Raw genomic sequence first — 26217 nt, forward strand, 5'->3', positions numbered from 1 at the left:
ACTCTGCAGTGTATTTGGTTGTGCTCATTTCATTGTCAGCAGGAGGATTAAAGAATATTTTTTTTTTAATTTGTGTTATTATTGACCACCTCCAGTTCTCAATTTCCATTGTGTACTATTAAAGCAGTAACCCTTAAACTGTGGTGGAATGTGCAGATTCTGCCCCCACCTACCCCTGGTCCTCCAAACATACTTCTTGCCAAGGGTTTCGTTTCATCCTGGACACCCAAAAGCAAGGATGTTAATGGTATAATCTGTATATTAGTTATAAAACAGCCAAATTTCACTGTAGCCATCACAGCATTCCAGTTGTTCTAGAAGGTTCAAATACAAACCTTCTAGTTCATATAAACTTTAAAAAATCTGGTGAGGTGCCTGATTCAATCTTCATAAAACACAATTAATGTGTGGGATGTATATCCTCCTGGTGCAACCCAGCCTCATTTCAAACAGGTCCAGTGAGAGCTCCTCCTCTCCTCTGAGAGGTTTTTCTCTGTTCTCTCAGCTCTCCACACTGGAATGATTATCATCATTGATAATCATGCTGGAATGATTAGCTTCAGATTATGTTTTGTCTCCCAAGGCACGCAAACATACAGTGAGCACCTGCAACAAAGGCAGCATTGGTAAATGTAATTTTGTGTTAAAACCAGCAGTTTGGAATTATACTGCAGCTCTTGGTTCATTCTAATAGATGCAAGCCTTGGAAAATCAGCTGTGTATGTCCACTGGTGAAAAAGGAATGAATCAGAACTGGCTTGCATAGGGGAAAATGCAAGCACTCAAAAAAGCCCCCCCAATATTCAGTTAAAATTTAAAAATAATCAAGTGTAGAAGATTCCTGTAAGAATTAAATCTTTGTACTGAATTTTTGCCAGAGGCATTGAGAGAGCTATTTTATGACGAATACAAAACAACAGTATTCTTCTGTGTGTTTAAGCTACCACGCTAACTACAGCTGATGAACATTTTGGGAGCTGTTAGATTAGTCACCAAATAAAAAAAATCACATCTAAATGTACTTGCATAGCACATTTGCATAAAAGAACAGTTCTCTCCCCAAAGCTTAAGGTTTTTTTTTCATCTTGTCTAGCCTTTAAAAGTGAATCATGGATTCTCTTTCTCAAGTAGCACCTTTTTATTGCCAGTAAAACAAGACTGGTAACAAAAGAAAACTCTAAATAGACCACATGAGGCCATTGGTGGTTCATGCTTTGAGATATGAATTCTTTTATTGGAGCTTTGCTGTGATGTTTTAAGATTAGCTGCAGGTTCTTAAAAATGAATAGGAATTGTTCTATTCTGAACTGTCAGCAGTTTGGAAACTTAAAACATCCAGGACATGTCTCAAGAAATCCAGTTGTTCTCTTTGATCCTAGATTAAAGGGCCTTTAGAAATTTCAGAGCTATGTAGTTTCTTACACAGTTCCAATTAACACGACACTTGAGCTTTATTCTGTGAATGTACAACAATGTAGAAAACTCCTTGGTATTCCCTCATCAGCTATATTCTATTTAAAAATACATGTATTGGTTTTATATCAACATCCTCAACCACATTCAATACTCCATTTGTACCTTTAGGTTTAGTAATTCACAGAACTTCAGCTTCACAGATTCTTACCAATAAATCCCAAAATGCATGCATGGCTTGGTTTAAGAAAGATATTTTACTTGTGTTTCATACACAAAAGAAACTGATAATCAACAGTGGCTTAAAAAATTAACACTACTCCACTTTTTCACAAGTGTACAAAAAAGAAATAATGAATTTACATTCAACGGTAAAGCTTAAAGTCCACTCTAATAATAGTTGCATTGACATTCACATACACAAGCACAGAATAAATATTTCAGGATTCTTATAAGAGCATACAGCATACATACAGTACTTGAATTTTACATAAGGAGTGTTAGTAGGGTCAGAAATTCATAATCTCATAGAAAAGTAAAACTAAAATCAGAAAAGGTCGTGTAGGAGGTAACACCAAGGTACTGCACAGAGCTAGCAGGTTAATAAATCCATTTGTGTGAGGAGTTTTCTTCCTTCATATCAGGACAGTTTGTTTGCAAAGGTGTATTCAAAGTGCAGAGTAATGCAAAAAAAAAGAGAAGAAATTCTTGTATTTATTAATACATGCAAGAGGCAGCCCCCAAATCACCCGACAGAATAAAGCTGTTATTGGCAAGTGGCCGATATAATACAGATGTTTCAGGCAATTTTTCTAAAGCACTTTAATAGCAGCAATTGTAATTTATAATGGCTCTAGATTGACTTCTGTTTGGGTCAAAGGGCATCGTATTTCTTTAACATTTACAGCTATATTTCTTTATAAATAAATATCTCAAATAACAAATAGCATAGTTAATGTTACTTTTTTTCTCTCTTTTGCATAAGTGTCGTGGAAAAACTCTGACCTTCTCAGAGACATAATGTGCAAAATAATGTGGAAATAGGGACACACAGCATCACAGTTACATTCCTGGGATGTCAGCCCAGCCACTCTCACTCTCTGAGGGCTAGCCTCACCAGGGTAATGCAGGGCTTTAAGGGACAATTTTTCCAATGGCTTGCTTGGCAAAGAGATATAATTTATGGTGTCTGAAAGAGCTGTAAATGTGAAGTTTCATTTGAAGCAGTGTGTACAATACGTCATGTATAGGAGTCAGTATTTCCACACAGTGACTTCTCAGGATTTGACAAGTCTGCTCATCCCCTTTCAGACATTTTCTCCCCAGCCTGAACATCTTTGAATATTTTTGTTCATTAGGTGTTTTCTCTGTTGCATATTTACCAGCTCTTCTTGCATTTTATAATCTGATCTCATATCACCTAGCTGACATCTGCACACAAATATTTCCAATCAGATAGAGGGTGCACAACATTAAAACTTTTAAACCTGTCCTGTAAGTGTCATCAAGACAGGAGCACAGGAACCACAGTGCAGAGTCCAACCTCTCACTGGCTGTACTGTGAAGATTCTCCTTTTCGGCGTAGGAGAAAGGAAACTTGTGTCTGCTTTTTAGATTCTGAAAACAAGCCAGAGTGGAGAAAAAGAGTTAACACCAGACTTAATAAAGCTTTTAAGACAAAACCTGTTAAGCAATTTAGACAGACACTGAATTTCCTGCTGATTTTCTCAAGTCTGTACATACAGGAAATTTGTTAACAGTAGGAAGAAGTTGGGATTTGCTACATAGGAGAAATCTGCCATTATTACAAAAACTGGCTAAGAGGGTTTTTTCAGTATAACTCCCTCACTGGTCACTGTTCTCAGTGGTGCTGTTGCCCTTTTCTTTTTTCTCCTGAGTCTTGTTTCCCTTCTTCTTTTTCTTCTTTTTCTTGGTCTCTTCTTTCTTGCCAAAGGTTATGAAGTCACTTTTGTCAATTTGGCTGTTTGGTGGCTCCTGCCGGATGGAGATGATTGCAGGAGATCCTGGGATAATGAATTTGTCTGGCAACTCACCAGGACCACCTTGTTTGGAATTGCCCGGTCCAAATTTAAAGGTCCAGCTGTTGCTGTTCACACCAGCTCCCACTGGGGGGGACACCTCTCCTGCCTCAGGTTCTGAAAAAGTCAAAACAGCAAGAAAAGGTTAAAGCATCTTTAAACACAGGCACTCAGTGAGCAGCAGCTTTTTGTTCGAAAGCTCTGGCCTCAGCCTAGTGACTCCTGCTTGCCTGGCTGCTCATCTGGGAGCTATCCAGATCTGGTTGTCTCATCTGGTTCTTGTGCAGTCTGCTCAGTGTTTGCATGCACTGACCCACTCCATGTGCCTTTGGGAGCAACACGCTCTGGAGCTCATTTTCTTCTTTTAGACTTGAAGTGTTTGGAGTAAGAGATCACTGTGATGCAGCCCACTGTAGTGTTTTATAGCAGGAAACACAAGTTACATGCATTGCACGGCCAAAAGATGTATCTAGGGTGTTGAGTCTCTTGGGACAGGGTTAGAAGAGTGCCCAGGGCAGGGGGTGACAGCCTTGCCATTATGCACATCCAGGTGGATATTTTAGCAAACCATCCTGTCATGGATGTGTTCAGGAACTCTCATGCAGGGGAAAAGGAGGGTGTCAAGAGGACAGAATGGAGCCAGACTCTGTTTGGTGGTGCCAAGCAACAGGACAAGAGGTAACAGGAATGGGTGCCCAGGAAGTTCCACCTGAACACGAGGAAGAACTTCTTTCCTGCGCAGTGACCAAGCAGTGAACAGATTGCCCAGAGAGGTTGTGGGGTTCCCCTCACTGGAGATTTTCCAGAACCATCTGGATGTAATCCTGAGCCATGTGCTTTGCTTGAACAGAGAGGTTGGACCAGATGAGCCATTGTGGTCCCTTCTGAGCTGACCCACTGTGGGACTGAGCTGGTGCATCCCAGAGAGGAACCTGAGGCCCACCAGCAGGTAGCTCTGGTATGGATGCAATCTGGCTGAGCAGCAGACACAGCCCCAGAGCAACACCAGGAGTGAACTGAATTGTCTGGGCAGAGATACTGCAGGATTGCTTCCATCAGGGTGCACAATCTGGTCTCAGAAATATTCACGGTCTTCACAGAATCACAGAATATCCTGATATTCCCTCTAGATCAGTTATTTTATACAGGCAAATATAAAGTGATGTTCTACCCCCAGTTTTAGGCTTGCAGTAGGAAGTAAGTTTTAATTTTATTTCTGTTATTTTGATTAGATTGAGTTAATCAGATTGAAATGTTTGCGTATGTTGCTCTGACAAGGACAAATTTCTAGCATAATAAAATGCAACAGAATTAGGTTTTCCTATGAGAGAAAGCCTTAAGACTCGGTTGTTTTCTTTCCTTTTATACTTTGAACATTTGTTGTAATTTACATAACTCCCAATTTTGAATAGGAGCAGCATACCTATTTTAATGTATCATGTTGAGTGTTTAAACAATTGTGACCAGGGGAAAGCTCAATGTTTATGCACTGATGCTAAAGCCCTTCAATCAGAGGAAAGCTTTCTTATTTACACCCTAAAAAATGTAGCAACAAAACATGGGACTCTCACCCTTGTAACACTCCCAGCCACACACAAATCCTCTCAATACCACACAAACAGTCCAATACCACCGATTTGGTTAAGCCTCAGCATCATGCATCAGAGCTGTCCAGCTGAAGAGGTAGTGATATTTGGGATAAAGAAGGAGGTGGGAACTGTGTTGGAAAACCATTTCAGAAGGGCTCCATGTCCCTTGGAAGAGCAGATGAAGACACTGAATGGGGGAGAAGGAACTGAGAAGTCCTAGGTCTCCTGCTGGTTAAAGAGGGCAGGGAGAGAAACAAAGCAGATAACCTGGAGGGAGATCCCCAATGCTTTGCCAGAAAACATCTGGTACTAGCTGCCCTGTACCCCTGCAGCTGTAATGAAGAATGTTTGTTAACATTAGCAACTCCTATATTTCTCATTCTTTAACGATCCTTCACCTTTTGTTACATTGTTTGTATAATTTTCTGTTTTACAAAAAAAATGGGGTGTGGCACATGCAGACATAAGGCTCTCCTTTTAGGTTCAAAAGCTGAAAAGACATATTTTGCTGTTTGACAACCCCTGCCTGGCAGCAAAACCAGCAAGGCTGGGAAGCAGGATTCCTTCTTTAAGCTGTTCCATAGTGATGCAGCAGGCCCATGTTACAGAGCCCAAGAAACGTGTTTACAAAACACACTGGGACCATCTCTGAACCCATCTATGAAAGAGGTTTGGTACATGAAATCTTCAGCATCTCTGAACCTCCATGGCACACAGACAGGACATGACTGCTTTTCTAGTCTGATATTTAATCAAGAGCTAGAAGACACTGTACACTTCTTTTCCCCCTAAGACTGGATTTAATGATGAAGAAGCTTTGACTTTATGCTCTTTCCAGGAGTCGCTGACATTGTTTTAGTGACCTTAAGCTCTTGAGTCTCAAATAGCTTTTCTGAAGTTATTATTAATGTAGAAGTTCCTCTATTTTATCAGTTGTAGCTTTTCTGTAAATTTCCTATGGTCTTAACTATCAGCTTCAGACTTTTTACATGTTTTCTGCAAGCAACAACAATGTCCTAAAAAGTCCTTTCATAATAAATGCATTAATATGAACCAGCTTTCATTTCTGCTTAATAAACTGTTTTGTTCAGGTAGCTTTTATATCACTTTTGTTTCTCTGAAATGATAAATTACAAAGGTGGAAAAAGTGTGTCTTGGCCTTTTTCCAAATTATTAATCAATTCTCTTTTTACTGCAAAACAAAAAATGTGAGCTTTCATATTGCACATAATAAATTAAGCCCTATTTGACAAACAAATCCTCTCTTTTTTCCCACAAGCCCACACAATATGCATTCCAAAGTTTGGCCCAGACCCAACGCTCTTTTACTGTTCCTGGCAGGAAGAAGACAGCTGAAGGTGACTCAAATCATGTTTGACCCACCCTTGCTCTGGCTGCGGAGAACCCTGTAGCAGATAACAGTGGAAAAATTACTTTGAAGAGTACAGGGTGAGAGCACTCTGTGGGCTGCAGGGCCACCACAGCACAGCTGGGACTGCAGGGCATGGCTGTGCCATTTCGATGTGAGCATAGAAACATAAAATGATAGAATGGCCTGTGTTGGAAGGGACTCCAAATATCATCCAGAGCCAATCCCCTGCTATGGGCAGGGACACCTTCCACTGGACCAAGTGGCTCCAAGCTCCATCCAACCTGGCTTTAAATACTTCCAGGGATGGGGCAGCCACAGCTTCTCAGGGAAACCTGTGCAAGGGTCTCACCACCTTATATTCTTCCTGATATCTGATCTAAACCTATTCTGTGGGTTTGAAACCATTCCCCTTGTCCTGTCACTCCAGGCCCCTCTAAATAGTCTTGCTCCATCTTTCTTGTGCTCTCCCTTCAGGTACTGGAAGAGGCAGTTAGGTCACCCTGAAGCTTCTCTTCTCCAGGCTGAGCAATCCCAATTCTCTCAGCCTTTCCTGGAGAGCTGCTCCAGTCCTCTGACCAGTTTATTAGGCTGAACACAGGACATGGGACAATGAGAAGACTTCATGTTGTCCATCTCACCACACAAATACAGTAACATGCAAGAACCCAGGGTATCCCTGAGGTAAAAAAATCCCCTGCATGAACCCTCCTGCCAGACTATTGGGATGCACATACACATCTGCACTACTGAAATCTAATTCAGAGCAGGAAACCAACTGTTTAATCCGGTTCTGCTTAGGCAAATCAACTCACCAGCTGAAGTCAGTAATGTTTGTCACAAAAACATCTGACTTTGTGCATCCAAACACAACAAACCCATCCCACCTACCTTGGAGTCAGGATTCTGTCAGAATATGGGGGTTTGCTTGCACTTATGTCTGGTTTTGTCCCAGACCCTGAATATGTTTGTTGTCCATACAAATTAAGCATTTTAATACTCCTTAATACTCACTAAGCCAAAGGAAACTAATTATCCTTACTGCTTTGGAGAACTTGCATACAAAAAGACAGAGACATAGAGAATCTACTGAGTTAATGGCCATCATTTCCTACAAGTGGGGCTTCTCCAGTCCTCAGGAAATTTCTCTTCTGCGTGATTTACCTGAAAAGATGTCTGATTATCTGTATTGGCAGGCTGGAAGGTCACAGTTCAGCTGTACTAACAAAGTTGTATGTTTAGGCATTTCAGATCAAGGATAAATGTCATTTACTAGCTACTTTCCAAGGCTTCCTTAAATGTCTCTTCTGTTTCTTATCAGCAGGGATTCAACAACAAAAGCTTTCTTCTTATGTGTCATACTACATTTAATGGGATTAGTTGTACTTCTCATGCATATTTCCTGCATCTTTAATTGAATGCTTCAAATTTGTTTGTTAAACTTAGAGGAAAATCCAAATAAAACAACCCCTCTGGTTATATTTATAATACTCAATTTAAAACATTACACTTCTTTTCTTGATACAGCTAGACAGAGGGGGTTGCCAGACTTCATACATAAAAGCCCAGGGTCTGATCATTTCCTGGGGTGATTTATGGGATTACTTTGGACCTTTTCTTTCATTCTCAAGGAATACTTCAGACTTCATGCTCAATGACCAAATAATTAAATTTTTAAATGCTTGCACGCAGCAGAACCCAAAATCTAGGCTGCACCTGCAGGTCCTGATGCTTCTTTGCCTGTGTGTCTGCAAGCTAAAATGGGAGATGAACTTTTCACCCCATCCCTTTCCTACTCTCACCGAAATACAAAAGTCTCAGTAGACTTTAAATGGAACCCAGACCAGCATAAACTCTGCAGCTGAGTAGGTCACATATTTAGCTGGCATGATGGGACTTCTAAGCTGTCTTTCAAAGTACTTCTTTTTCCATTCCATGGCTGGTGTCTGAAGTGCACAGGCAGACTTAGAAAAAAACTCCATATCCTCAAATAACCTATCTGAAAGCTGGAGGGAACAGGGTATGGTGCATGGCTGATGTTTTTTGTCTTCCAGAGGTATTTAATGGCCATGTATTGTAGGCTTCTACCTCTCATAGGACTTGAAAAACATGAACACCTCAGTTAATAGGCACTGGTTCAAAAGCCCTAATTGCTCTGAAACACCTGATTTCCCACACAATGTCAGATACAGAGGCCCATGTCTGCCCAGAGAAGCTGTGGCTGCTCCTGGATCCCTGGAAGTGTCCAAGGCCAGGCTGGATGAGGCTTGGAGCACCCTGTGACAGTGGAAGGTGTCCCTGCCCATGGCAGGGGGTTGGAACTGGATGGTCCTTAAGGTCCTTTCCAACCCAAACCATTTCAGGATTCTGTGTGGATGTCACAGTCTCCGAGATTCCAGAATGGGAGCAGGCTGCAGGTGAGCTGTGTCCCCTCACTGATCCTCTCCTGCATGCCCCAGGCAGTCCTGCTCTCAGCACACAGGCTTTTCAGAGGCACCCATGCTCTCTGTGCAGGAAGCTCAGACACCTACAAGGAACCAGGCCTCTAAAATTTAACCTGTAGTAACTGTAGGCACCTACATCTCTTTTTTTTTACAGAGTTAGACACCCCTTCCCTAAATGTGGCCACCAGAAATGTAGGCATCCAATCTACCTTGTCTAATTTAATTCATCCTCTGGTCTATAAACAGATAGGCACCCTCAGAAGGCAGTTCAAGCCACCTGGTTTAAAAGCTTGGTTTAGGAGGTATTGAATTGGAGACCTTATTACTCTCCTTGGAGACTTTCTTGCTTTCTACAAGTCACTGAGAGGAGGTTGTAGCCAGGCTGGGATCAGCCTCTTCTCTCTGGCAGCCAGTGGCAGGACAAGAGGACATGGCCTCAAACTGCACCAGGAGAGATTCAGATTGGACATTAGGAAGAATTTCTTCACAAAAAGGACGACAGCACTTACATCTGGTTTTGTCTCAGCCCCTGAATATGTTTGTTGTCCATACAAATTAAGCATTTTAATACTCCTTAATACTCACTAAGCCAAAGGAAACTAATTGTCCTTACTGCTGTGTGGAGAACTTGCATACAAGGGGCGACAAGCACTGAGAGGAGCTGCTCAGAGAGGTGGTGGAGTCCCCATTCTTGGTGGTGTTGAAGAAATGACTGGACATGGCACTCAGTGCTCTGGTCTGGTTGACAAGATCAGTCAAAGGTTGGACTTGATGATCTTCGAGGTGTTTTCCAACCTAAATGATTTTGTTAAAAAAAATCCAGATTTTCTTTGATCCTCTTTCTCTGCTGGAGACAGTGAACTTTTGGGTAGCTAGTGAAAAAGGAGCTGAATTCTACCCTCAGGAGCCAGGTGAGCAGCACCATGGCTCAGGGGGTGTTGTACTAATGACCATGCCAGAGTATTTTGGGAAAAAACAGAAGTCTGAAACTAATCTCTTTAAATGGTGGCAGCCACAAAAAATCCTGTGCAACTGTTTGCAACTTCCTCAGCTCTAATCGTTTCACGGGATTTTCACTTAGATAGGCATTGGTATCTTCTGTCCAAAAATGCCTGAGGAAGTGCAGCCAAATTCTTAAGGTTGCCACATTTCCACCCTTTAAAAGGCCACATTTTTGTTGTGACAGCAATGACACCAGGACAGCTCAGAACCTCTGGTGCAGAATTCCCAAGTGCAGGTCTGTCACTGAGATTTAAGGTGCTGTCTTTTCAGATGTGGAATTTGCAAATACACTCAATTGAAGGGCTGGTTTTCATCAGCTTGTAAAACCATCCAAGCTGAAAGGTAATGCTGAGCGATGGGTACAAACAGTCTGAAATTGAGCTGTCTCATAAATTTGGGGCAAAATGTCTGCTCACAGAACATCCCATCACTCAGCCCAGGAAACAGTATCCCATCAGGTCTGGGCTGCCCCATCAGGCCTGCAGCTTCTATCTCACTGACATTTTTCTCGCTTTTGGGGAGGCCACATGGTCTTCCCCTGACCCTGCACAGCCCCACAGCTCCAATCTGGTGTTTACTGAGAACAGGTGGTGCTCACTTCCCATAATGCGAGCTGCCCATATATCCTGAGTGTCAGGAACATCTTCTCTCCCTCCTATGCCTCTGCTGCTTTCTCCAAGAACCTTTGTCAGAAAAGGGCTAACTCATGTTAGAACAGATGTGCCCCTGCTCAAGGGGGAGAAGAGGAAAGCATTTCTGTGCAGCTCTGTCTGCCTGCAGAGACATCTTTGACTGTGTGACATGCTCAGCCAAGACAGCAGCTTGTTTTCCCTCTGTTCCACCCCTCCCCACTTTGTCCCTGTCTTAAAAAATTTGGTACCTCGTGGAATCAGAAAATATCATAGATAAAAGCTTTCCATCCAAACTTCCATTAATATTAAATTTAAAGAGAATATTTTTCAGTGCTCTTTTTCTAGACAGCAGAATATGCAGGCTAAAGCCTCTGTAAGTCTCGGAATACCCCATCATTAATTACAGCCCCTTCTGTCCGCAGGTCAAAGCAGCAAAACACATTAATTAAATGAATTTGTTTAAAACTGAGATGAGGCAATAAGCAGGAAGCAAATTGCAGGGAAAGCTAGTCATTAACCTGATTTCTCTCTTCCCTGCCTCCTCCTCTGATGCTGTACTGACTGCAGCTTCTGCCTCTGGCAGGCTTAATGAATATTCACCATGATAAAGAGTCTGAAACAGCACATCCAATGCAAACAGCGTGCACTGAAAAACCCTCTCTGTGTCATTTGGAGGATCTCTGCGGACATTCTGGTTTCACTGATCATCCCTAAGCCTTTTTGGGATTAAAAAGCCCATTTAATCTTTCTCTTTTTTTTTTTTTTTCTGAAAAAACAAAACAAACCAAAAACTCAATCCTACAAAAAAAGACAGCGAATAAAATCCATCATCAGCACGATAAAATGACAGAAATAGAACTGAAAGACAAAAAAACTGTTCAATCACAACAAAACTGAACCAGTTTAACTATCACTTTGCCAAACAACCCCAACCATCTCTAATGTCTTCATCAAATCGGAGTATTAAACACAAACCCAAATTCTCACCCTCTGCCCTCCCATCTCTTTGACCTGTTCTGCATCAATGAACCAGGAGGAATGAACAAAATGGAAACTCGTCCCCACCAAGGAGCCTGTAGCTTTAATCCAGTGCTTGGGTTTAAAGTCAGGGCCATTAAAGAAGGTAATTATAGCACACATGTTGCGGGAGATTTGTAACCCCCCACTGCTCCAACATCCAGCACAAAGCAGGGGGTGGGCACGGAGGTCACTTCCAGCTCACACTGTCCACGCTGACACCGACAATTAATTTAAACAGAGATTATTTACCTCATTATAAAAAAACAATCTTACACGGCTGCATTAAAGGAATTGTCTCAGCTATCAAATAGCTCTGCCAGCACACTTGGAGATATGTGGAAGCCTAATTTGATTTCCTTGCCACCACAGCCCGCTGTGGCCAGAGCACAGCCCGGGGTAAATGGTTTCCCGCAGCTGCTGAAGGAGCAAACAGAGCACGGGCTCCGCAACCCCTCTCACTCTTCTTTGGCAAAGAGATGCTTTTCTTCTCATAAAACATCGACTTCTTCAGCTAATATCCTTCTACTGCTGCACTTGTGCCCAGTCCTGCTCCCACAGGCTCAATTTTAACCCTTTCCTCCCCAAATTGAGGGTTAATCTGCTGCATCCCTGAGACTGCACGTCCACACATCCAGGCTGCTCCTTATCATCTTTTTAGCGCTAATTGAATGTTGGACCTGGGGGGATGCAGCACTGAATGTTTGTGTCGCATGAAGAAGCGACTGGAGAGATATTATTTCTGCAATACAAAAAAAAATATTTGGGGGGGGGGGGGTGTTGTGTTCCCTATGTCTGCAGACTCACAGTGTTTGTTTTTAAGAGTTCATAGCTGAAAAGAGAACCGCACGCCCCCACCCCCAAAAAATCCAAACCCAAACCAGCTAACCAAAAAACCTCCTGAAATTATTTTCATCTTATAAATGTGCTTTTAATACAGTGTGGGCAGTTACAGCAGCAGCCATTCCGCCCTTGTTTTAATGTCAGCACTAAGGTAAAGAGCAGTGAAAAGTGCAAGAAAAATTGAAACTGGAGCTGGGGGGACTGCTCTGCCCTTCAGTACCTGGGAAGGGTGTGGGCAGAGGCTGGGGACAGTGTTCCCCTGAAGATCTGTGGTGGGTCGGTCTGAATACCACAAAGGAAAGGCTTTTCTTGCTATCATATCAAACTCGGTGCTATGTAGCCTAAATGCCCTAATTAAACGTCCTGGAACGCCCTAAACTGAATGACTGGAGCAGCTGCCCAGACCTCTGCAGAAGGCTGATTTTAGGAGTGCTTGGTAACACATCCCAAAAAGGTGGAGTCAGATCTCTAAAGATTTTTTGTTTTGTGGCTCACATCTTTTGTATGTGACCGGGAGTGGGGATTGAGACATTTTCAGGAGGCTGCTGCTGTAGGTGGGGTTTGCCTCTGTTACATAAGGACATGAAATATTGTAAAGAGAGCAAAAACCACTGCAGAAAGCAAAGCCCTGAATTTCGGGAGGACAAAACATGTCTGTGCACTGCTTAATCGATATTACGGAAAGCCAATTCTGGTTACTGTCTTCTGTCAAATTTAAATTTAAAAAAATTTATTCCAACATCCAAGCCCTTTTTATGTGAGAGACAACAGGCTCACTGAGCATCATAAATCCTGCTGTGAAGGTGAAAAGGAGGAAGCATTTCCTGGCTGCTGCTGGAGCCTGTAACAGTGCCCTGCAGCCAGCCAGCCCCCTCCTCCCCTTGCTCTCTGCTGGATGAGCTGCTGAACTGGAGCCAGAGCACAGACGTGCCTTCTTTCCAGGCATCTCCTGCCACTGGAGGCCACTCTGCTTCTATGGGGTGATTCAGGATTCACCGGGACTCCTGCCTCCAGCCATCTCAAAGCCCGGCTGTGATTGATCCCCAAAGAAGGAAAATTTCAGGTTACTTAAAAGAAAGACAGGATTAAATGTTCTAGTATTGGATTTCTATTTACAAGGGTCTGGAGTGGCAGGAGAAGGCGAATGGCTTCAAATTGAAAGAGAATAGGTTTAGATTAGATATTAGAAAAAAAATCCTTTACTGGGAAGGTGGGGAGGCCCTAGCACAAGGTGCCCAGAGGAGCTGTGGCTGCCCCTGGAGGTGTCCAGGGCCAGGCTGGATGGAGCTCTGAACAGCCTGGGACAGTGGAAGGTCCCTGTCCATGGCAGGGGGAGTGGAAACATGATCTTTAAGGTCCTTTTCAAGCCAGGCCATTCCATGATTCTGTGATTCTATGTTTTCCTAGACAGGCTTAAATTGGTTTCATTTGTGTCCATCTTGGGGAATGAACACTACTAAGAGAAATGACTCGAATTCAGCCCCTCCCTCCTGCTTCCCCTCAACAAAACTTTATCAATTACCAGCCTCTACAGCCCTGAAAACCTTCCACAGGTACGCTCACCTGAGCACAGTCCACATCACTGCAGGTGCACAAATAGCAGTGTCCAGCACAGCCCCCAAAACCAAGTGGGAGAGGCAAGAGAGAATCCCCACTGCTTGGCTGAGCACAATTAATAGAAAGACAGTAACTATGGAAACCTGAAGCATCAATTTTAGCCTTTCAAGGCAGAATCTAATTTTAACCAACTAATTGGATGTTGAAGTGGTAGTGGAAGAAAAAGGGACACATTTTTGTCAGTGATCTTAGAGGCATCTATTTTAAACATGAATGAATGTGTGAGCTTCACTCGTTGGAGAGGATAGGATAGTAATGGAACAGGGATACATGAGAAATGGTCTTAGAGATAATTCTTTCTTTCTTTCTTTCTTCATCTGTGTTTAGCTCACAGACTCCAACCATTCCTCTTGGGCTCTCACCCCAGTAGCCCAAACCACTGCAATCTCCAGCCCAGATGATTACAGGGTAAAGCTTTTTGCTTAGATATTCTTAAAAAAACCTCCAAACCCACAAAACTTCAGACAGTGGGAAATGCAGTTCCTTGTCTCTCAGAGGTTGGAGGTGGCTCAGAACCTCAGAGCTGACACCTGTTCCCTGGCTCCCTCTGGATCTGATCTCAAATAAAGGGATAATTTTACCAGTAGTTTATGGATGAAACCTGAAACTGGTCTTTTCTCTATTTATGAAGGAGAAGAAAGGGTACTATTAATTTTTAATTTAGTTTGATTGTGTCATCCCCAGCTGATTGCATAATATTAAAAGTAAACTGTACCATACAGATAAACAAAATTAATTTATACCTACAAAATCCTTTAGCTGACCTACTTTGACTAGTTCATCACTAAATCTCTGCAAACTTCTCCTCCTCTGAAAGCCAATTAACTAAACACTAACCAATGCCTATTTTGATTCTCTCCAACGTGGCTGTTAGCCAGCAACCTGCCCTAAAAGACATCTGTCACTGTAATACCTTCCACAAAACGAGGCTGTAAAACTGAAGACATCAAAGGCCTCAAAACAGACTCTGGCAGTCACAGCACTCTTTCCCTCCCACAATATATATGTCATATTAGCAGCTTCCTATCATCTCCTGTTAGCATCACATCCTGTTATTATCCCTTTCTACTGATATGGGATGAATGGAGCTAATAATATTCCACATCAGTTAAAAAGGAATCTTAATTAAACGTGATGACTAAGTGCTAATACAATATGATAAGCCCCCTGGATAAGCACGCTACATAATTTCTCTCTTTTTCAGAATCTTTTTAATATTCTTCGAGAAGAAAATGGAGGTGACCTTGCAAAGACTCCCCACATCCCTTCTCCTACTGCAGAAATAGTTTTGCTCTTTCAAGAGCTTGTAAGGCCCACATTTGGAGGATTTTTTTTCTCAAGTTGTAGGTAAATCCAGGTGTTACGATCACTGAGAGTTATCTGGGCCTTTAACTCTTTAAAGCAGATTTTTTTTGGTGCTGATGAGATGAACCTGCCTGACTGCTCTGCAGGTCTGGACCTGCTGGATCATGCAGCCAAACCTTCTGTTTGTCTTCTGCTGCACCTAAGGGTGTCCTCTCAAAACTGAGCCATATGATGAATTAGTTTTTCAAAGGATTTTATAGGTGTAAGTCTGCATGCTAATCCATCAAATATCAAACCCCACCTCTGGCTGGTTGTTAAAATCCCATTTAAATGTGTTTATAAACCTCCTAACTTGGTCAGTGCTTTATTCTACTTGGTCACACGAACTGAAATCACAAACTGCCAGGTGATGTGCTGTAAAGGCCAGGTAATACTGAAACAAAATATACTTAACAAAACCATAACTTGAGGGGGGGTGATACACAGCTAGGGAATATTAAGGTACATTTACCTAAGTAAAGCTAAGATCAAATTTGGCAGTTGCTCGAAATGGATTTTGCAAAAGGCACTTTAACAGCTGCAGCTGCCTTTGTGACTTTTCTCTTAGACTACACCTTCTTAAATATTCATCAGATGGTGAGTATTAATTCTGGGAGGCTCTTTGAAGTCTAACACACAAAAAGTGGGTAGAGCTATCTCACTTCATCACTAGAACCATTTCAGAATAGGCCACTCATAATCCCAGTGTAAGAGTTAGTAAATTATATGCTTTGTATTTCAATATTTTGATTTTAGTTTTATATCCCCAGTCACGCTTTAAGCCAAGAATTGTTCTCTCAATGGAACAATTGGAGAAATGGCTCAGACTTGTCCTGCCACATAAAATGATGCTTTACATTATACTCTGCTCATTCGTTAATGAACTGTCTGTCAAGAAAGGCTCAAAGAGTTGTAGTAAAACATCCAAAACTTATTTATTTAATATTCCTGCCATTTCACTTTTCTGAAGGAACTATTAAAAATGGAAGAACTGGCTTGATACAAACAGGAAGATCAAATCTGGGAAATTAATTATCACGCATCAATTGCAATGGGTATCTGAGAGCAAAGAAAGGGAAATTAACTTTGTTTCCACATCATTGCTTAATGGAGGCTGACTTAGGAAAAAATCCCACCCTGGTTAAATTGGAGAATTTTTCTTTTATTTGTGATCCCTTTAAATGAATAGGCAGGGGGAAAAAATCAGGACAGACTGTATCTGGATTGATAGCATAGTTATTTTCCTTCCAGGAAATGTGTCATATGCTCAGGTAACTAGGACAAGCTGTCAAAGAATAGAAACATTTAAAAGATCTTAGTTTTCATAAAGGCTAAAAGGTGATGTTATTGCTTCTTAAATCTTCACTTCAAAAGGAATTTTAATTTGCCATCTGGTGGAATCCACCTGTAGAGTATTTTAAAACTATTTTAACACTGAATTAAACTTAACAGTTTCATTTTCCTGTTGTATTGTGTGTATTGTGTATATTGTGTATATCCTGTGTGTATTATATGTGTCCAGGTTACTACAAAACTAGGTAATTTGTTTGGAGTCTGCAATTCTTGAGGTGGTGACTGACTTCTAAATGTCACACATCAGAGTCTACTTTCCCAGCACCTTTCCAGTCCCACCACAACCAGGTGATGTGATGGAGGAAAGGGCTTCCTACATTATCAACCCTGTAACTGGAAGTAGCTGTGTGGGTGCTGTCACAGAGGTTTTTAGGATTGGAAGGGACCCCTGGAGACCATCCACCTCAACCTCCCTGCCAAGGCAGGGACACCTGGAGCTCGTGACACAGGAATGTGCCCAGGTGGAGTTGGAATGTCTCCAGAGAGTGAGACTCCCTGACCTTCATGAGCAGCCTGTTCCACTCTTCTGCCACCTTAAGGTTATTAAGTTCTTCCTCATGTTAAGCTGGAACTTCTTGTGTTTTAGTTTATGGCCATTGCTCCTTGTCCTGTCACTGGCACCATCCTCTGACACCGCTCAGAGATATCTATATGCATTAATGAGATCCCCTCTCAGTCTTCTCCAGACTAAACAGGCCCAGCTTCTGCAGTCTCTCCTTATCAAAGTGATGCTCCAGACCCCTCATCATCTTTGTGGCCTCCACTGGACCCTCTCCAGTGGCTCCTTCCCTTTTTTGGACTGGGGAATCAGGTTTCAGCTTTGATGTCTGAGTTGGCAACTCTTCACTGCAAAGGTGTGAGACCAAGGAGCATGTGTCAGAAGGGGAGTGCAAAGTCAAAAATGCTTCTTCCTCACACTGTGCAATCTGACAGTTCCATAAAAAGGGATTTTTTTTTCCAGCTATTTCAATATATTCCCTCACTGGAAAGGGAAGGGAATAGCAACAAAACAACAAGAAAAAGCAACTTCCAATGCCAAATGCCAGTTCCCTGGACAGCAAGAGCTGCCATTCATTAATCCTGATGTGCCTTGCCCCACTAAGCTCTAGGTGTAAATGGCTGCAACCCTCAAATTGCTTCATATGCTCTCTATGATCCACAACTGCAGCACCAAACATCACTTAAATGTATTCCCCTTCCACCAGACTTGAAGAAGAAATGGCTTGGGGTAGCCAGCGGAAACACAGACCATGACAACAAGGAGGAAAAAGCTCTATTTATATCCCTTCCTGCTGACACATGGAATAGCACACACTTCATTCAAGCATACACGCAGCTGCTCAGTGGCTGGAATTTCTGCAGCGGCTTCGAGGCTCGAGGAAGTGCAGTCAAAGCAGATATTCTCTGTGCCGAGGAGGAGAGACAGCAAAAGGATGCTTTGAAATGCTCTGGTTGATCTGGTTCATTCGACTCACCAGGGAGGCACACAATTTCATATTCAAAAACATGTGTGCATAGCTCCTGAAACTAGCACGAATATTTAATACCTCCTCTTGCAAAAACAAGATAATCATGCCTGCAGATCTTCCACAAGCAGCTATGGACCATTTTTGCCTCAGCAATCATCCAATTTGCATCTCAAGTGAAACAACTCAGTGAACAGGCAAACAGATTTTTATCTCTGTGCTTGAGCAGATCTGCCAATTGCTTAAAGTGTCGGTCTTCAGGAAGGGACAATACCTGGAGAGAGGACAAATATTTAGGCTTAAGAGCAAATACCAGAGAGAGACCCTTCATTAGGAACTGTAGTGATAGGACAAGAGGGAATGGTTTAAAACTGAAATACAGAAAAATTAGGTTACAGGAGAAATCCCTCCCTGTGAGGGGGCTCTGGCACAGGGTGCCCAGAGAAGCTGTGGCTGCCCCTGGATCCCTGGAAGTGTCCAAGGCCAGGCTGGATGGGGCTTGGAGCAGCCTGGGACAGTGGGAGGTGTCCCTGCCCATGGCAGGGGGTTTGGAACTGGATGAGCTTTAATGTCCTTTCCAACCCAAACCATTCTGTGACTCTATGCTTCTAGTGATATGAGCCATACAGGTTTTAGTATGGGAGAGAATCAGTTGACAAAAATTAATTATGATGGCTTTACTCTCTTTTTTTTTTTTGCAGGGATCAGAGCTTTTTCTTGCCACATATTTTTTGAGAGATATAAACACAACTTAAAAAAAGAAGTGAGAGGGAAAGCCAACAATATGACAACAAAACAACTGTTTGCAACTACTGAGAATATTGTGTTAATTGCTCAGCTGCTCTCTTCAGGGCCTCAGACTTTCATCAAAATACACCAAGTGGTGCTAAGTGGGGTGGCTTCACCCTCACTGAGGAAGCTCAGATAAACTAATTAATCCATGGACATAGTAGGAATTTTCTGTTTCTCCTTTCACCCAAACTCTCCTGTTTGTACAAATATGTCTGCAACTGCATCCAAGCCTACAGAGCTTTCTTCATGCAAAACCCACTCTTCCCCCTCTAAAAATAACTTTAGGAATCAGTTCATACTCCTCCCAAATATCCCTCCCACTCCTGCCCTCAGCTTTGATTTCATGCCTGTCTTCAGAAGCCAGAGTGAATCACCCATTTCCTGACTCCTAATCCTCACTCTATCACAAAGCTCTGCAGGTTCTCTGCTGCTCCTCCAGGTAATTCTGCTTTGGGCTCAGTAAGAAAAGCTACATTAAGATAGAAAAATGCTGAGCAGGTGGCACTGCCATAGTCTAACAAACAGAGAAAGGAATCAAGCTTGTTCCCTCGTGGCTGTTGTATTTTAAACACAATTAAATAATGAAGGAGCATAAATTACAGCCTGGATTCTCTCATGTAGTTTTTTCTCCCCATGTGGGGTGGAAAATTCCATGTGGGATTTTAGTGTCTCCAGTCTTTGCAACGTGGAATCATGTCATACCCATTCAACCTTGACAGGTCACTTTATTTTAAAAGTATCAGCAGTTTTGTGAGAATCTCAGGTTTCACATGGGAATAAAGAAACCTCAAACCTTTAAAAAAGCGAATTTTGGCTGTTAACACACCAGAAAGCAAACTTGAGGCTTAAGCTTTGAATGTTTGGGATTGGCAGCATAGGACTGACCCAACACAATTTCATGGTCTGTTTATCCATCCTGTTCTCTACACCATAATGCATTTAATAACAGGTGCTTTCCCTTACCCAGGCATCTGTGACAAACAGAACATGCTGCAGAGAAAGCAACTGCCTTCATAAATCTAATTCCAGTCAATGAAGAGTTTGTGTCTGAGAATCACAGAACTGCGTAATCAATAATCATGGTCTGCAAGACAGAAAAATATCTTCCGATGGCTTCCTTCAAAGCTGTGCACCAGATTCTGGATTCTTTTTCAGTATTTCAGGATTATGCAGCTTCCCTAAAGGCTGTGTGGACCAACACTGTTATCCTGCATAACTCTATCTGGCACTTGACCTGAATATGTTTCTCTCGATTAGGCAGTGACATTCTCATCTGGAAACTCTGTTTGTACATTCAAATTGTTGTCTCAGCATAAAGGTGTGCTGGAGTTATTCTGAAAACCCAGATGTGTGACACTGTCTGTATTTCAAAAACTTCAGTTATTAGCATGATTTGGAAGTTTTAACTTCCAGATTCCAGACATTGCTGCCCCTTATTTCTCCCAGCACACGTGTTATGAAGTGACAATTCTCTGTCAAGTGGTGGTACCAACCTCAGCAGAGAAAGAAAGATCTATTAACACCTAAATAAGAATTAGCTATTGACTGCTAGCCTGGATTCTTCCAGGTCACAGATGAAAGAGGTCTGCAAAGGAGGTGGGATTTCTGCCCAGCACCTCTTCAGTGTAGCAAAAAGGAGACCTCACTGCCAGGTGCAACAATTTGCTCCCTTCTACAAACATTAAATTGACCTCAACGGCCAAATATTCCACTTACCTTAACTCATGTTTTATATTTGTCATATTTGCCATGAGAATTGCACAGTCTCAGATCACATCTTCTGTAGGGGAAAAAAGCCCCTGCAACAGCTGCCACTTTGCAAATCAGATAAAGGCCATTGAAACCAAAATCATCTTCTGTCCCCTCAGTTCCCCTGGGAAAGTAGGACCTTGTATACAGACCAGAAAGCCAAAAGCTCAGCATATGGCAGAGCAGAAAGCAAGCTCTGCTCCACAAGAACAGTTATCTGCCAGTTCCAAGAGTAATACACTGAGTATCTGAGCTGACCTTAACTATTAATGTAACACAGGATGTGAGTAGTTTGGCTCCCAAAAGTCACAGAATGTTCACAAAAATTAATACCACAGAATTAACACAGCTCCACTTTTTAGCAGTAATTACTCTGAAGTGCAAAATGCCCAGTTCTCTCATTTTGTGCATGCTACATGATGGCTGCTAGAGTTTTTGAAGGCTCAAAAGCTGCTCCAGCATTACATAATCACAGAATTAAACAAAATCAAATGTATAATCTCTACGGCTTTAGAAAAAGCTGGGGCAAGGGGGGGAAGGAAAAAGAAATAAACACAACTGTAATGATGTAAAAAGAACAAATAAGAAGTTTAATTTTTTTAAAGTTAGATGATCTTTAACTACTGAGCTCTGTGCATGGGGTTGGTAATAATTACTTCTCAAGGATTTTCTCAAGTATAATGCTTTGCACAGCTCAAAGGAAAGGTTATTGCCATTAACTCAGAATGGCAGAGCAAATATTTAATTACTGTTTTCTCCAACTCCCAGGCTGTATCTCAACAGTAGAACCCAATGCAATCTTGCCCACTTTAGCCACAATCCATCAGCATATTACCTAAATCCCAAGCAGTAGTATCAAAGACTGATGAAATGTTTGGAAAAAAAATATCTTTGGCTTTCTAGGCACTGCTTATCATTTTGGAAAGACATCAACTACATTGAGTGATTGAGTTAAAACTTAAATTCAAAAATTTGGGTCTCCAATTAAGAGTCTCCTCACCACAACTTCAGCATTTTTGGTTTTTAACAGGAGCAGGTACAGGTAAGATAACAACTGGTCAGCCCACATAAGAAGAGAACAATCACTTCCTTGAGCAGCCTCACTTTCCATGGAAAGCACTGGATAAATACTCATGGAAGATTTCCCCTCATTTCCAGGACTCCAGTTGGCTACGTACCCCCTACACCCACTTCTAGGGTATGATATGAGGATTTCTCTCTGGGCTTGGATCTTTCCAAATAAATGGTAATTCAGTGACACTGGGTGCTATTTAGATGTCTAGTTCCTCTATTGTCTGCATATATCAATACATTTTTTTCAAGCCCTAATGCCCTTAAATACTTACTCCCAGAAATGCCTCCTAAAAGCTGAGGCAAAAACAGACAGAGAGTTCTGTGTGACAGAACAGAGTCCTGGCACCACAGTCAGGAAATACTGCCTCGGGCAGGTCACTTTGTCCTCAGATTGTGGAAATAGATGACATTTTTATCAGTGGATTGCCAATGATGATTCTCAGCTTACCCACAAATTTTAAAAGAATTATTTAGTTGTGGATTTGTTTTCCAATTGTAATGAAGATAACACTTCCCCTTCTTCACACTCTGTTCTTTCTGTAGTGGTATTACTGCATCTGATGGCTATTGCATTTCATGAACAGAGGAAACTGTCAAACTCTGTTTTGACTTCAGCTTGCTCCTAGAAACATTCTTGGAGAGTGTGGGAATGGGAGGAAAAACACAAAGGAGTTCTCCCTTCTCTCTTTAGAATATGCTCAGGCAACACTGCAGCCACATGCAAGAGTGACTCTGCCTACTGGGATAAATTCCAAATAACAGTCTCATGGTTGGTGGGTTTCTTCCCCACAGCCTCCACGTGCCCACCAGCCATCAAACCTGAATACATCATTGGGTCACGTTCTCCTCATCAGCATTGCTGATCATATTGCAGCTGGCAGCACAATCCATCTGAAATGGAATTGGTCATCGATCAGGCTGCCCAGATGGCAGCTGAATGCCTGGCAGCTCTTTGTGGTGAGGATATCTCCTGGGGCAGTCTGGGTCTGCAAAATCCTGCCATGGGTGTCATCTTCATCCTGCATTTCCACATTACCAGGTGGATCCTTGTACCTGGTTTGTTTAAGACTGCATGGCTTTATGGCTGCTGTATCCAGACTTGGAGTAAATATTTTTCCATACCCAGTATCACTGCTGGTCTTTCCCAGCAAAGGGCAAAAGTTATAGTCATGGGTCTGGGTGCATTTGCAGTAGTGATGATAAAACTACTCAAAACAGTGAAAAAGGAACTTGGTGAACATAGTTCAGCTGACCTCTTTAATTACTTGCTCAAGGAAATGACTAATTAAAAGTAGCACATCCCTTCTCTCCACCAGAATTTGCAAGTTTGTGTGACCAAGTGGGATGCTACCATTGACACCACAGGAGACTAAAGATCAACCAAAATCTCATCTTTTTTTTCCTGATTTTTAGTTTTTTACTTGTCTAACTTGTTATAGCATAGGTGTAACCCATCTGCATTTCATCTGTAATTTCTAAATTTGCTGTATCGAATGATGCAGTCTTATGTTCTTCAAGCAGATTTCTATTCAACATTCTAGTTCATAAATACACCAACAAATTTTAGGAGAAATAATATTTTTCAGGGGGTTACTATACTTCTCAACCCCTTTATCAAATACTTTATTATTCTTAGACATAGTATCTCTTTCACTGTTTGTGTCTCTTTCATTGTTTGTGTTTTACTCACAATGGAAGTCCTTATCTTTCTTTGCTTTTCATCATCTGCTCTGATCAGCTCTACAGCAAGATCAGTCCTTTTTTCCTCTTTCTGCCTTGTTTTCACAAATCTGATTCTCCACAAGCACAACAGTCCTTTGTTCTGAACATGCAGTTCCACACATTGAGTCCATGGTATCCCTCACCCCTTTTGTGCCAGTTTGAGTTCTCAGCAGCAGCTAATTGAGTTGAAAATCGAGCCTACACAAGCCTCTCCAGGCAGAGCCATTCCCTGAACCAGCTAATTCTATAGTCAGAGGAGATTTGATAGAGGACTGGAATATATGGCAGGAGCTAAAAGAAAATAGCAAACAAAAAACCACCAAGATTTCATACAATAGCCCGGATTAGAAAGGACCTTAAATATCTTGTTCCAGACCCGTGCCATGGGCAGGGACATCTCCACTACACCAGGTTGCTCCAAGCCCCATCCAACCTGCCCGTGAACACTTCCAGGAAGAGACCTAGACAGGTAAAAGCTGATAGGGAACTACATAAAGCCATTCATTTAATTCATAATCTCCCTGGAATGTATGCAAGCTCTTCTTAAAGCTGAAACATAGCTCTTTCTAGAAATTAAAATCACTTGCAGGTAGGACTACAGACATCAGGACAGAAATCAGCTTCCTAATGTTTTCTCCAAACTGGTTTGTGCAGATTCTCTCCATCCTCCACCAAGGAAGGAAAAAAAAGAGGAACAGCAGCAAAAATCTGTCATGCTTATGATATCTGTGCCTTACAGACTAGGGATTTGTATTTTGGTTTCCTAGCAACTCCGAAGGCAAATTCAGCAGTGGTTTCATACTGAGCACCAGTTACAGGGTTGCTTCAGCTCTTCTCACAGAGAGACTTAAGAATCCTTAACTGCCTCCCTCTCTCCTTTAATGCACAAGTAAAGTGCAATCTTAGGCTGACTGGTAGATCAGTAACACCTACGTTTTACTTTTACCTACATTCCATCCTCTGATGATTTTTTATTCCACATGAAAAAATGATGAAGAGCTCTTAAACTAGTATTTAATCAAATTGGTCAGGGGAAATGAACAAATGGAAAGGAGAATCTGCAGATTAAAATGAAGCTATTATCAAAGAAGATCAAAGCTAGAGCTGACCTCACATCATAGCTATGAAGGACCCAGATGCAGTTTCTGCAATGTCTGTTACAAAAACTTGCTATCTGTGAATGGTAAAAGGAGAAAAACCAAGCAAGAATAACCAGGTTAACTCTAGACCTTGATGAGCACCGAGCTTTTAAAATTATATTTGGCATATCATTTGAACATTCATAAAAATGCACCAAGAAATAAACACTGGGAGCATCAGGATTTATGGCTGGGAATTTATTTTCCACTGAGAAGAGCTCCGAAGCTGGCAGAAATGCTCCGAGCTCTCCATGCACACTGTCTAGCCAACATGCCTCAGAGAAGATCAGGAGCTGACCTGCACGGATTTAGTCTGCACGACCCACTGGCCTCCCTGCTGGGGCTGCCAATTAGCTTCAGTTGTGATAATGTTTTCTGCGATGTGGCAAGTTGCCAGTGGGGAACTGAATTAAGATCACCAAATTACTTTGCCTGTCAGCCCAGAAGTAAAGCAGTTCTCTTTTCCATTTACAGGTCTTCTGGATAGGTTCAGCTGCAGTTTGGAAGCCTGTGCACCAGGATGGATGCACTGATTTACAGTGTTGACCAAGAGAAATGTGCTTTGTTCTGGCGCCAGACTTCACTGCTGAAAATAGTTTTATTGTCTAACTGCACCTGCACTCTTCAGAGGGGAAAAGGCAGGGACCCAGAGCATTTGTGCTCTTGGAGAAACTCTGTCACCTTTCTTGCTCCACAGAAAATCAGTGCAATTAAAAGTAAAAACTAATGTTCCTCATGGTGATTTATTTCTCCTAACTGAAGTCTGGGAATAAATGAAGCAGATAATCTGACACTAATGTTACTAATTTATTTTAATTCTTTGCTTTGCAGCTACACATGTGGGAGACTCTGCTACCTACTTAGCATAAGTTTGCAGCAAGATAATAATCTACTGAGAACAGGTAATTTTCCCCGTGAAGAGATGACATTATATATGGTAACTGAAGAGAACAAATCACCTGGAAACCGAATCAGCAGCGTGGTGCTGGCCCACTCCTCCTGCTGATAGTCCACACATGCTGCAGTCACAGGGGTTTTGGAAGAATTTATCCTCTGTATGTGACTGAAGGCATTTGACTCCAGGCATTTGGAAAGGACGTTGTTACCATGAGAATCCGCCCGTTTCTGTTGTCAGAGGTGACAACAGGAGCGGTCTGAAATGGTTCAGTATGGACAATTCAGCTGCTGTAGTTATTTATCGTGACCACTTTGCACAGCTATGGGTGTGCAAGATGATTTACCACTAAAATGACAGTCTCTTGCTGCTGGGAGCATACTGGATCACAAATGCAGCGGGAGACAGTGAAAAGCAGAAAGCAGGAGGGAGGAGAATGTACTTTGTACATTTGACCTCAAATCCTGCAATGTGTTTAATGCATAGTGTTCCTTGGTAAAGAAAATTCTCGTTTGGATTTTGGTTCTTAAAAGGGAAGTTATAAGGTCTACATGCAGGGTTTGAAGGAAAGTGGGGGGAGGAATTGTTTGTTCTGCATTTTTCAGTATTATGATAATATGTTTGATGTTTATTTTGCCTTTTTTCACTCACTGCCTTTGGTCAAAACTTCTTCCATTTTATTCTATCTTACAACATTTCTCCTTTAAACTCGGCTACC

General features: G+C 42.0%; 1 protein-coding gene across 1 annotated transcript in view; it reads right to left on the reverse strand.

Annotated features, from left to right (window-relative positions):
* Nucleotides 1–1651: 1651 nt before the first annotated feature.
* Nucleotides 1652–26217, reverse strand: part of LOC136367737 (protocadherin alpha-2-like) — a 90915-nt gene continuing 66349 nt past the window's right edge. The window contains exons 4-5 of the mRNA XM_066329534.1: nucleotides 3468–3569; nucleotides 1652–3030 (exon numbers count right to left, since the gene is read on the reverse strand). Coding sequence (XP_066185631.1) covers nucleotides 2960–3030; nucleotides 3468–3569 — 173 coding nt within the window. The 3' untranslated portion in view covers nucleotides 1652–2959. The remainder of the gene's footprint in view (nucleotides 3031–3467; nucleotides 3570–26217) is intronic.

This window comes from Sylvia atricapilla, chromosome 14, assembly GCF_009819655.1.
Source record: "Sylvia atricapilla isolate bSylAtr1 chromosome 14, bSylAtr1.pri, whole genome shotgun sequence".
Lineage (NCBI taxonomy): Eukaryota > Metazoa > Chordata > Aves > Passeriformes > Sylviidae > Sylvia > Sylvia atricapilla.